General features: G+C 39.4%; 1 protein-coding gene and 1 long non-coding RNA gene across 2 annotated transcripts; one reads left to right on the top strand and one right to left on the bottom strand.

Moving 5' to 3' along the window:
* Nucleotides 1-6,512: 6,512 nt before the first annotated feature.
* LOC131310436 (uncharacterized) lies at nt 6,513-9,288 on the bottom strand. Its single transcript, XM_058337440.1, has 3 exons — nt 9,180-9,288; nt 7,455-7,547; nt 6,513-7,356 (listed from the first exon to the last, which is right to left on the bottom strand). The coding sequence occupies exons 1-3, from the start codon at nt 9,268-9,270 to the stop codon at nt 7,178-7,180; spliced, it is 363 nt and encodes a 120-aa protein (XP_058193423.1). The 5' UTR covers nt 9,271-9,288; the 3' UTR covers nt 6,513-7,177.
* LOC131310438 (uncharacterized) lies at nt 7,419-9,389 on the top strand. Its single transcript, XR_009195213.1, has 2 exons — nt 7,419-7,547; nt 9,180-9,389. It is a non-coding gene; the product is annotated as an uncharacterized LOC131310438 (long non-coding RNA).
* Nucleotides 9,390-12,129: the final 2,740 nt, after the last annotated feature.

Raw genomic sequence — 12,129 nt, 5'->3', positions numbered from 1 at the left:
AGATTCTTGCGTTATTGATGTTCTCGATGATCTTTTAAGAAATGAGTGGTTTCGATTATTGAAGTAAGCCCAAGAGGGGCCCACACACAAGGGATATGTTCCCTAAACCAATCATTTTAAAGGACATTATTCACCCAATTGTCGCTGAGAGAGACCAAAAGGAGACCCATCTGTTTTGTGAGCATGCAGGTGGTGCTTGTTGAGAAATTTTGAGGCTTGTAACTCTTCTTTTTCTTTTTTCTTTTTTTGAATTGTGATCATGGGATTTTCATGTTTTTTTCTGCTCCCCACAGGACTCGTGAATCGGCCCACTAAAACTGGTAGTGCCAAATGGGAAGTGTGCAGTAGCCTCTTTTCGCATGGGTGGATGGAAAGCATAAACACATAGTAAAAGGTTGCACATGCTGTATGTGAGAATTGGAGGGAATTAAATAGATACGACATTTTTTCATGCATTCTGTTTAGTTTCCTCCAATATCTCATCTTTAACTTTCACTATGACGAGATATCGAATGAGTGGAAGTAAAGCAGAAACAACATATAGTATAAGGTTGTGCAAGCAGTATATGAGAATTGGATGAAACTAAACAGATAGGGCATTTTCCAATGCATTCTGTTTAGTTTCCTCCAAGATCTCATCTCTGAATTTCGCTATGTAGCTTTGGTTAACGGAAATAGATCCTCTCCCGTTATTGTCTTAGAGAGTTGCTGGAACTATTTCGCAAGTGTAGGGTCCACAAAAACTCTGATCAATAAAAGTCTACTGCATTGTGAGTAGGGGTGAGCAGAAACCGAATTTGCCCGTCCAAACTGACCGCCCCTGTCCGACCCGATGATCCGTGGTCAATTTTGCCCTGATACACGGCCGAAATCTGTTTGAAGTAAAACCCAATAGTTATAGTTTCGGTTGGATGCCGAGTTATATGAAATTCGACCTGATAAAACCCGACCCAACAATTTCCATATATAGGCCTCGTTCCGCTTTTTTTTTAAATATTATTTTTCAAAAAAAAGGTAATTTCAAGCTCAAATATGATAAAAAAATAATAATTTTTAAATTTTTTTGCACCGTTTAAAAGATCTCAATAAGATCTAATAAGATTCATATTAGTAAGAAAATTATTTGCGTAAATACATAATTTTAAATTACTTTCTTTTTCTAAAAGTTCCTTCTCTTTTTTTTGATAAAGCGGAACACCCACCCACGCCTGCTATCTAAAAAAGAAGTTCTATACGTGGCAATACATTATTGACTATTGAAATTACACCTTATCTATTAACAAAGATGCTACTCATACAACAATCACAACAACTTACGCAACTTCTCACATATATGTGGGGCTCACATATAGTAGTGTGTGTGGAGCCCACATGCATGTGAGAGTTGTGTAAGTTGTTGTATTTGAATTGTTGTGTGAGTATCATTTTTGATCTACTAAACAAAAATGCTAGAGGCATATCGAGTGTGGCACATCTCAGTCACATCCCTCTCACATACAAGTGGAACCCGTTCCAACGCCTACTACAAGCTAAAGAGACAGACGGTACCCATACTAAGGGCATGTACACAAGAGTAGTCAAATGAACACTTTTAGGTATTTTAGCTAATTTAGGACACAAAAACAGGCTGCACCACACCATCTTCGGCAAATTTTTCCTTCACAAAAAATGCTCGGTGTATATAACGAGCTACTGCTCACAATGTATCTATTATAATATTATTTGTTTCTCTCATCTTCCTCCCACTCTCTTATTCTCACTGGTTCCTTTTCTCTACTATAATATTATAATATTATTTGTATCTATTATAATATTTTTTGCCGGTTTGGGATGGGGTAAAGTAGAGAGGCTGTTGCAAGTGGGATGGAATTTTCGATGAGAATGAATAGGTAAAATGTACTGTTCATAGTCATTTTTTCTCATAACTGATGTACATGCTCTAATGTGTCTACTCTTCCCATCTCTTCTCTTCTCTTCACAACATCCCACATTTATGTCTCCTCTTTTCTACTCCTATATTTTCATTCGAAAATTGAATTGATACCATCAAAGAGGGGGGAAAATACTTGCAGATGGGGCTTCAAGAAGAAATAGAAACGTTTGCCCAGAGGGAAGTCGATCCGCGGCCGAGTTGCGTGGTATTTGGCTTAGATCATCCAACCGAGGACTGAAGAATCCCACTGGTTAAGTATTCCTAATTTTTTAGGGCTCCACTTCTCATCTTTTTTTCCGTTTCATTTTTTCTCTTCTTTTTTCTATTTGTTTCGACGTAAAATATTTTATAATAAAATATTTTGTGATCAGCAATGGGATATAGCTAGTAGGTGTCTAGAGAGAGACCGAAACTATGAAAATTCCATTTCTGAGCAAGTGACTGTAGAGTGTAGATTTAGGCCCCATTTGTTCGTTTAAACGAAAAATGTTTTTTGATAAAATATTTTACCCATTTTCTGCCATTTAGCTAGTAAAGGGAGAAGGAAAATATGTTGCACCAAATGGGTGCAATTGTTTTCCTCTCTCTCTTTTTTTTAAGAGGGAGAGAGAGATTCCTCGATTCTGCAATTCTCTACGGCACCTTCGCCGGCGACCGATCACCGGCGTTCTCAACGGCGAGTACCTCCGAATTCTTCTTCCATTCTAGTTTTGAGAACGTCTGTCATTTTTTTTTTTCCGATCTAATTTGATTTTCTTCAGAATTTAGGCTAAATTCTAAAGTGATTTTGGATGTTTTGTTAAAGCCTCTAACGATATCGAACGAAGCTCATTTTTTACAGAGACCTTAAAGGACATATTTTGAACAAAATGAGCGGCTCCGATCATCTTTGTGCGACCCGAAAAGAGAAAACTGCTGCTGTGCACAGCTTGCTTTGCACATAGCTTTTTTGCATTTGGGGGCATCTATGCCCCTATGTGTCCTAAACCGCCATTGGATCATCTTATTTAATCTCAGCCATTGGTTCAAGCTGCCCCTCTCCCCCTTCTCACACAATTTCAACCAATAAAAAAGAATGTAATGTTCACCTTCTTAAGTAGAGGATGAACAAAACTCAACTCCTCTTGCTCTCTCTCTCACTAAACCTATTGAAACTATTTTGAAAGCCCAAAATTTTTGGTGGTCTCTCAACTCTCTGTATCTCCTTACGCTTCAATCACCACAACACCAACCTCTGCTATTACACAGCCTCTCTATCTCCTCCACGGCAGGTTGTCAAGAGCAACTCGGTCGCCTCTAGAGGTGTCGAATGGCCGTGCCATGCCGGTCCATTATTCTTGTGCGGTCGTGTCTAGTGTGCTCCGTGTCATGTTGTGCCGGTCCATTTAGTGATCGTGTCGTGCCATGCTGTGCTATTTCAGAATATCCTCGACCCAGCCTGCCACATGGCCCACCACAATCCGTGTTGCGCCCTGCCGATTTTCGTGTCCGGATACATTTGGGCCTTGTGAAGCTAAAAGTACTTCAACAAAAAGTCCATTACTTATTTTACAATTGGAAAAAAGTACCGTATAAATTGATAATTAATTTACACATTTAGTTCAAAAAAACACAAAACATTTTATTGATAATTAAACTTTGCAATAAAATGAATGAAATTGGAGGTAAACTGTAGAAAGAGAACCATATAAGTACTAGAACCGTATAAGAGTGCACGACAACTGTTTGTGTATTTTCTTTTTTGAAAGGGGATATCTGTTGTTTTTATTGAACGTACGTGTGAAAACTCCTGTTTTTGACACGGGGACTTTGAGTAAGGCATGAGCGCGCTTGTAGGCATTAATTTATTGATTGTTTGTGGGCGTGCCAAGGTTGAATGGTTAATGCCATGAATCTAATTTCTAAGCGTAGAGTGATTGTGTGACTTAAAAGGGAAAGTCACAAGTTGGTTCGTGGGTTGCCACAATAGAGCGGACTTAACTATTTCCCAACCATATAGAAAAAGAAAGAACAAAAGCAAAGATACAAAATGAACCGAGGGAATGTGCTGCGCAACTACGTGTTGTGCGGCCGCCGGCGCCGCCTTGCCGGCATCGGTCCGACGATCGGAGACGTCCTTTGCGTAGAGCTCGTCAAATACTATAAGTGTACCAAAAATCAACCCGATCAAATATCGTTAAGTGTCTCATCGGAACACATATAATTCAAAAAGAATGGATTCAGCGGTTTTGATCCAGTGTATTGTATCCATTAGGATTCATTTTTTTTTCAAGTTACATGTATTCATCAGTTTTGATCCAGTGTTTTGTATCCATTAGGATTCATATTTTTTTTCAAGTTTTATGTATTCCGATGAAGTACTTAACGATATTTGATCGGGTTGATTTTTGGTAAACTTGTAGTATTTGACGAGCTCTACGCAGTGGACATCTCCGATCGTCGGACCAATACCGGCAAGGCCGCGCCGACGGCCGCACAACACGGAGCTGCACAGCACAGAGTTGCGCAGCACACTCCCCCGTTCCATAGAAAACTAATCAAACTCCATTAACGGGTTAAAAGAGTTGATGATTACAAGTTGGTGCGAGGACCAAAGATAAAAAGTGCAAGGCCCTTGGTATGAATTGAAAGTAAAATATACAGTATCAAACTTTGCTGGAAAGTTTGTGTGTTGGTTGAAGCGTCGGGATTATGTGGTGCTGAACCCGTTTTTCGGGTTCAAAATTAATATTTATAGGCAAAACTGCACCGGTCCAGGTTTGATGGTCATGGTGCAAATGGTTGAAGCTTGTAACCACCCCACTCCCTTTTTCCGTGGTAAATGGGGAACAATAGTCTCTCTTTTTTTTTTGGTATTCGTTAAACCTCACATACTCTATGGCTCTATGCTAGGGGAATTTTGGGAGGGGATGGGTGTTTACGGGAATCGAACCCTGTCTATGTGCACGGGAGTATAAGGGAGACGCCAACTGTACTTCCACCCCACTTGCAGAGAACACTAGTCAAATGGCCTTCAAAATAATTGGAGGGGAATAACTACTTCAGCCATAACTTAACTCCCCCATTTCGAGAACGACTTCTAGTGAAGTTGGTTGCTCATCTCCCACCCCCAGTGGTGACCAAGCTTCGAATTCCACCGGCGGCAGGGCTATGGGGGCTAGGACTATGGATAGTCTCTGGACTCTCTTTTGCTTCCCCCCACTAACCCTCGCTGATATATACAATGTTGACAAAAAAAACTCCCCCATTTCGTGGTCCTTTATCCACAATCCATACCAACTTACGGATCACGGGCTGTATTAATTCAATCCATCCATACACCTTGGGCCGTACTCGATTCTGAATGGGCCGTACTCGATTCTGAATAGCTAGGCCCAAGACTAATTGAATACCGTGGCCCATAAATTTTCAGTCCATAGTAGCCCATATGATGGCCCAATTTAATTAATTAAATGGTCTTTCAATGCCGGCCCCGATGCTTGGTGCCAAAAGCGGGTATAAAGATGCCGTGCGAGAAAATGATGAGGGAAGCATGTAATATACTATAATATTTATATATGTTATACATTTCACAATTGGCGTATATTTTTTGTTGATGTTTCTCACTAATATTTTTTTTAAAAATAAAAAAAATCACCTTTGTGTAGTGCTCTTATACGTGTCCGTACCGTGCACTGTGTTGTACCCGTGCTATGGGCTCTAAAACGATGGCCCAACCCAGCCCACCTTAGTGTTTGTGCCGTGCCGTGCCATGTCAACGCTAAACGTGTCGTTTCGTGTCTATGCCTTGCTCATTCCGGCCTAGCCCATTTGACACCTCTAGTCACCTCACCTTCGCTTTGCTTCCATTGACGTGGTAGAGTCCCCCCCCCTCTCTCTCTTGTTGCCTATGCCTTGCTCATTCCGGCCTAGCCCATTTGACACCTCTAGTCACCTCACCTCCGCTTTGCTTCCATTGACGTGGTAGAATCCCCTCCTCTCTCTCTTGCTACAGAAGCTCTACTAGAGGTACCGTACCCCTCTTTCTCTCCCTCTCTTAAATATGCACACAGAGCGGGTGCTGGAGAAGAAGGGGAGGCCCAATACCTTGGAGGAGGAATGGGTGGTTGCGATTAGGGGTTTTAAAATTTGTTAGGGCTTTTGAAAAAATTAACACCGCCAAATTATTTTTTAGGGAAAAGAACCACGTAAGTTTCACTATTTAACACTTCGAATTTTATTCCTATTGAAAATCAATTTTTTTTTGGGAAAAGAACCACATAAGTTTCACTATTTGATACTTCGAATTTTATTCCTATTGAAAATCAATCTACTTCTGGTCAAAGCTTTAAGAGCCCCTTCGTTTCCATGGCCAGACACTCGGTCACGGTGGCCCATTTTTGTTTCATTGGCTGTAGTAGAGATTTCTTGAGAACCGAAGGCAAAGGCAGATTGGGGCTTTGGATTAAATACCCATGAACCCATGCATGCACCATTTGGATTCTTCCCCATTTCCCCTTGTATAAAGTCATAGGTACCTGTTGTAGATTCATAAGAGAATAAAACAATCAGATTGTCTCTAGCAAATTAGATATAGTCTGACACATGCCTGTGTTCAACACAGGCAAAACCGGTTACCACATCTAGACGTGTCCATGCTTCATAGGCCACAATCTAACCACCAATTTTCCCCATGTGGCCAAGTTAGCAACAACTCTACATGTACGGTGTAAATTCACGAAACCTACATAAACATCACCATCCTTGTGGCTCCCAGATTTATAAACAACAAACTGTCAGGGGGGAAAAGTGCTATCAAGGAGAATTACTTACACCAACTATGCATTACAGAAATTTCTAAGTCACATCTAAGACGGTGGGGAGGGGTCCTCATCAATCTTCCAGTGCTCTCTTCAGTAGATGCTTAACTACATGTAACGACAACTCGAGTCCATGGAAGGTGTCGACCTTGAAGAGTTTTTTCAGCTTCTCATCACAATAGACTCTACCGATATCTTCATCTTCATCAGTAGCCTACAAAGAAACAAGAAAAGAACACTGAAAGACTGCTCAATGACATTCTATGGGGAAAAGAACCACAGAAGAGAGTTACACTGATCTCATTGGTACCATTTTCAGTTTCATACACACACCTTAGTTGGACCATACTCCAATTAAGTGCACCGCAATTGAACAGAGACACGAAAACAAAAACAAAGCAAAAAAGAAAGATGACATACTGACTTAAAAACCAACAACCAGGCATTAACTAAAACAAGTAATACATATGCTAATGAAACAATCACTTACCACTAAACCTTTATCTAGACTGTAGTCCCATACTCCAACCATAGCTTCATGCTCGAGCATCCAGTTTTCCTTAATACCAAAGAACTCCATGAGAGCCTCAGATATTGGAACCGGAATTTTTGATCTCCGAATTGCTGAAAGATGTTAGGAACAAGTATAAAAGTAAAAATATATCCAGCAATAGAACTACAAAAACAAACAGCATTTGAAATAAATTAATCACAATTGTCACCTTCTGCAAACTCTTCCTTACGCTTCCTGTAATTATCACTTTTGTCTGTTTCTCCTGGCCGGCAAGACATTTTTGGCAAATCACTTGGTACGAGTAACATCAATAGGATTAGTTAACAATCGAAGTACAAAAATCATCTTTTGAACTATTTGGCAATATGATAGAGAAACAAAAATGATTAAATAAGTCACAAGAGTTCATTGCTGATGCAAACTCAAAAGGCATTGAAGCAAAAGAACAAATGGATAAGTAAACAATTGAAGTACAAAAATCATCTTCTGAAATATTTGGCAATATGATACTATGATAGAGAAACAAAAGTGATTGAATAAGTCACAAGAGTTCATTGATAATGCAAACTTAAGACTCAAGAGGCATTGAAGCAAAAGAACAAAGAGATGCTCCAGAGAGGCCACTTCAAATGAATAAAAATACATATAACTACCTTTGCACACCAGTAATTCCTCAGCTTAGCTTATGATAATACTTTCCAATACCAGAAGCTATAAGAAAACTTCATCTAACTGACGATAGTCATTTTCCAACTTATGATAGTTTATTTTGAGCTGCCTATACAATGGTTGTTTCCTGTCGCGGTTGCAAAAGGCACGATTAGCGCTATATTAAACGGATACAGGTCCAAGTGCATATCTATAAGGGGGGACACCTCAAATCTAAAAATGGAGGATTAAGGCAGATAGGGATCCAGATCTGGGTTTCGATGCAGACATTAATTACTAATTTATTTAAAGTTGATTTTCATAAGATCATAGTCAAAAGGTTGGCCCAAAAAGTTGTTTAGATAAACTTTATGGACCAAACACATGGACAAGCTTCAAACAGTCAATCAAACTATATATGTTCGCACTACCCAAGGATGCATTGGTCTCCGTTAAAAATGTAGGCCAAAGATCCTTGAAATTGTTTGAGCAAAGGAAGATAAGCTTTAACTCCCACAAGCTCGATCACCTTGTTTACGTATGACGATCGCTTTGTCAAGAAACTTAAATCTTAAGCTTACTAAAGCTTCCCTCCACTGCATCCCTCTTTTTTAAGAGTACCGTTGTCGTCGGAATTAGTCGCCACCAGTCCAAACTATTTTCTAGAAATGTATTGTGTATAATGAATGACCGGTACTAGGGACAAAAGTAGGCATTTAACGGGACTCCTTTGATGCCAACAGCAGTTTCCGTTTGGTCAATGACAGCAGACTAACAGATGGGTAATTTTGTCACTCAGTTCTCTAAAGCGAGTATAGTGATATCTATCTATACTGTTATATAACTATGAGCAAACACCCCAGAACCCACTTGGTATGAACTCTTTTTTTGAAGCTGTCACCGTCACACATTTTTGTCCCAAAACTGTACCAAAAAGAAGAGAGATTTTACCTCAGATACCCCGCTCACACATACAACTTAGTTGACGATATACGAAATTGCCAACTGTAACTATCTTGTCTAGACAAGGAAGGGAATCTTGGATGGTACACGAGGTACTCCAAATGGTTTTTCAAGGGAACATGCAGTCAACATAGGTCTGATAATAGGGCCGAACCTAAAACTTGACAATTCAACTTGAATATGAAAGCGGCAAATTCGTTACCCACCCTTTTCTATTTCTGTGTTCCTAACAATACAATAGGGCTACAATTTATGCTCTTGTAAAAGCTAGGCCAATATGGGCTTATAAACATGTGGTTTCGAAAATACTTCCTACTACCAGCGCCTTCTTCTCCAACCTGCTTTCGCTCTGCTGGAGAACACGATGTGATCACTTGTGATGCATCACGTTCATCCATGACCTCATCTTCCATTTTTGCAACCCTGTATTTGTTTCCGTAAACAATATCAACAGCCCAAATCACTGTGTTGTCCAAGAATTATAGACCCTATTTTCCTAGAATTCAACTAGCCAAAAAAAAAAAAAAAGCAACAAAAAGAGCTCCCCCCATTGCAACCCAAATCAACCGCAATCGCCACCTAAACCACTCCAATCCCAAAGGAAAATTAACCCCACCCAACAAGCTCACCTCCAATTCCACCAAATTGAACACACATTTGTCACAAACACAATAAATTTTGACTTATAATAACGAAGGCTAATCCTAACAACCGCATGGAAGCGCTCCTTAACGTCAAATCAAAAGTCAATCGAACCTCTCTTTTACAATAAATACCGGATGAAATGTCAGGAGATAAAGAAAGAAACGTTATTAAACTGCCAATAACCCCTCCAACGTTCCGAACATTACATAAAATTCCCCTTTTACTTTTCACACTTCGTCTAAGGACTCCACAAACGTCTCTCTCCCTTTTGCATGATCTCTATTGGCAAAAGGATCCATATTGGCAACAGTCACAACATAATTGCGTTACTTGCCAATTGCCATTCCATATCTTATGGGCGCTGCATAACTTTTGTGGGAATGGGGATAATATATGTGAGATTGCAAAGTGAAATTAGAAATCATATTTACTAGTTTGTTTTTGATGAAGCCTATTTTCCTACTGTGCATTATGAATCAGAAGTGGCTAGCTTTCCATTTTGCTTGAACTAATCCAAAAAACTATCTTATCCTCCAATCCCAATCAGACATTGCATATTCCATCAGATATAAGACAAAAAATTTAAATTTTTATATGAACTTTCAAGATTCTAAAAGATTTTGAAGCATTAGTAATATTCTCATTGCCACATGGTATGTCTTCTCAAAGCTAGAAAGTAAGAAAAACAGTAGAAATAACCATGAAATTTTAAAAAGCCTTTTTCTAGAATCTATTGCCTAAATCTAATTAACAGTGTAAACCCACACTTTTTTTGCAATTACATGAATAATAAGCCAAATACTTCTCAAATACTAATCCCCCAACGCATAAATTTGACTCAAACAATGAATCACGACAAAATTTGCATCCAACGGGGCAATTATAAGTATATGCATGCATCCGTACGCATAATTCTCTTTCCAACAAACTAGAGTAAGGCTTGTAAAAATTAGTTTTGGCTACTTGAGCTATGGTTTTTCATTTTCCTCAAAAACCAAAACAACTAGGTGATTCGAAACCTCATCTGACCAACTTGATTTCTGGGTAACTAATCAAAGGCATCACTGACTACATCTGTAACCGTTCAAACCAGGGCCGGCCCTAGACAAAAGCCTAGAAAGCCGCCGTTTCTTACCAGTTCACTCTTGGCGTGTGGATCGAATTAACCATAAAAAAATAGCACGCGCGAACATACAGAGAGAGAGAGAGAGAGACATACGGTCAGATGAGAGGGAGGGAGACGGAAGACGACGCCGTTAACAGGGTGGGAGACCTCAACGTCTGCAGAGAGGCAGAGGAGAGAGAGAAGCATCGTTTGGGTTATAGCAATCCAAGCCTTAGCGCCAGGCGAGATGACGCGCTCTTTGCGTGGACATTACTGCCATGCAAGCTTACGGGAAGCGCTAATTAGGTGACTCTATTCGAGTAGCGCTTTTTAAAGTTGTTCTACCGACTAATTTTAAAAATAATTTGAAAGTGAGTATTTCCGTTAATTGTTTTAAAAAAGAGATTAATTTGATAAAAAAAAAAACTCCTATTGCTGCTGGTCAATAGCTGGTGGTGATGGGGGTTTGTTTCAATTTTTTTTTTTTTTTTTGAGCTTATGTGGTTGTTTCCAATTAGAGATGGCAATTCAACCCGTCCCGATTGGACAGGGTTTTGTTGTATTTTTCGAAAGTCGGGTAGGGGAAAATCGATGAAACCCGATCGGGATTGGGTTGACGTTAACCCGTTCGGTTACCCGCCCCAGCCCGAAATCATTGTATGTATAAAAAATTATTTTTATTCTTGTATTTTTACCCTTAGAATTAAAATACCACATAAAATATTAATTATTTCTTCCATTTTCCTTTTAGATAATAGATTTTGGTTAAATTATAATAGTTATTTCATAAATTTTTATTGTTTGTGCTCACTTATTTTAAAATCTATATCATATTTTCTCAATAAATAAATAAAATGAGGAGGCGGGTAAACCCGATACCCTATAGGGGCGGGGCGGAGGTACTCATAAATTACCTGGTTTGGGTTCGGGGCGGGGGCGGAGCTAAATTTTCGAGTCGGGATCGGGGTGTGGCAAAACCCGCCCGCCCCTCCCCGCCACCATTCCTATTCCCAATACTACAACAACAACAATAAGCATAACAATAATCTTTATTTGTCTAGGTAATTTCTTGTTTCAAATACTTGGTAATTTCTTGCTTCAAATCGAAGGATACTTCTTGTTTCAAATACTTGGTAATTTCTTGCTTCAAATCAAAGGATACGGTTCCACAAGTCTGGAGGAATTCAACGATGTGCTATTAAGATGGACCTTATGAAGGCGTACGATTCTATTGATTGGACTTTCCTGCTAGAGATTATGAAGTGTACGCATTTCCCATATCAATGCATTCATCAGTGGGTTAGAAGTTGCATCACCCCTCTATGTTCTCCATCACATTTCAGAGGGTGTTTTACCTGTTAAATACCTTGGGGTTCCACTTATCTCTACTACATAGAAAGCTTCTGATTGTGAACAACTTATAGCTAGAATTCTCTCAAGGATTCAATCCTAGACAAATAAAACTTTATCTTATGGGGGTAGAGCCCAGCTAGTAGTTATATCAGTTCTCTTTAGTATCCAG

The sequence above is a fragment of the Rhododendron vialii genome, chromosome 12a (genome assembly GCF_030253575.1).
Source record: "Rhododendron vialii isolate Sample 1 chromosome 12a, ASM3025357v1".
Lineage (NCBI taxonomy): Eukaryota > Viridiplantae > Streptophyta > Magnoliopsida > Ericales > Ericaceae > Rhododendron > Rhododendron vialii.
Note: the sequence above shows the minus strand (reverse complement) of the source record. Positions and strands in the feature narration are given on the sequence as shown.

Bases quoted from the DNA above. Each gene is read 5' to 3' on its own strand.
- LOC131310436 (XM_058337440.1), bottom strand. From the start codon at position 9,270: ATGGAAGATGAGGTCATGGATGAACGTGATGCATCACAAGTGATCACA. The intron at 7,548-9,179 runs CTGGTAGTAGGA...TATTGATGTTAC, and splicing joins GCAGGTTGGAGAAGAAGGCG to TCGTACCAAGTGATTTGCCA. The intron at 7,357-7,454 runs GTGACAATTGTG...AACATCTTTCAG, and splicing joins TAAGGAAGAGTTTGCAGAAG to CAATTCGGAGATCAAAAATT.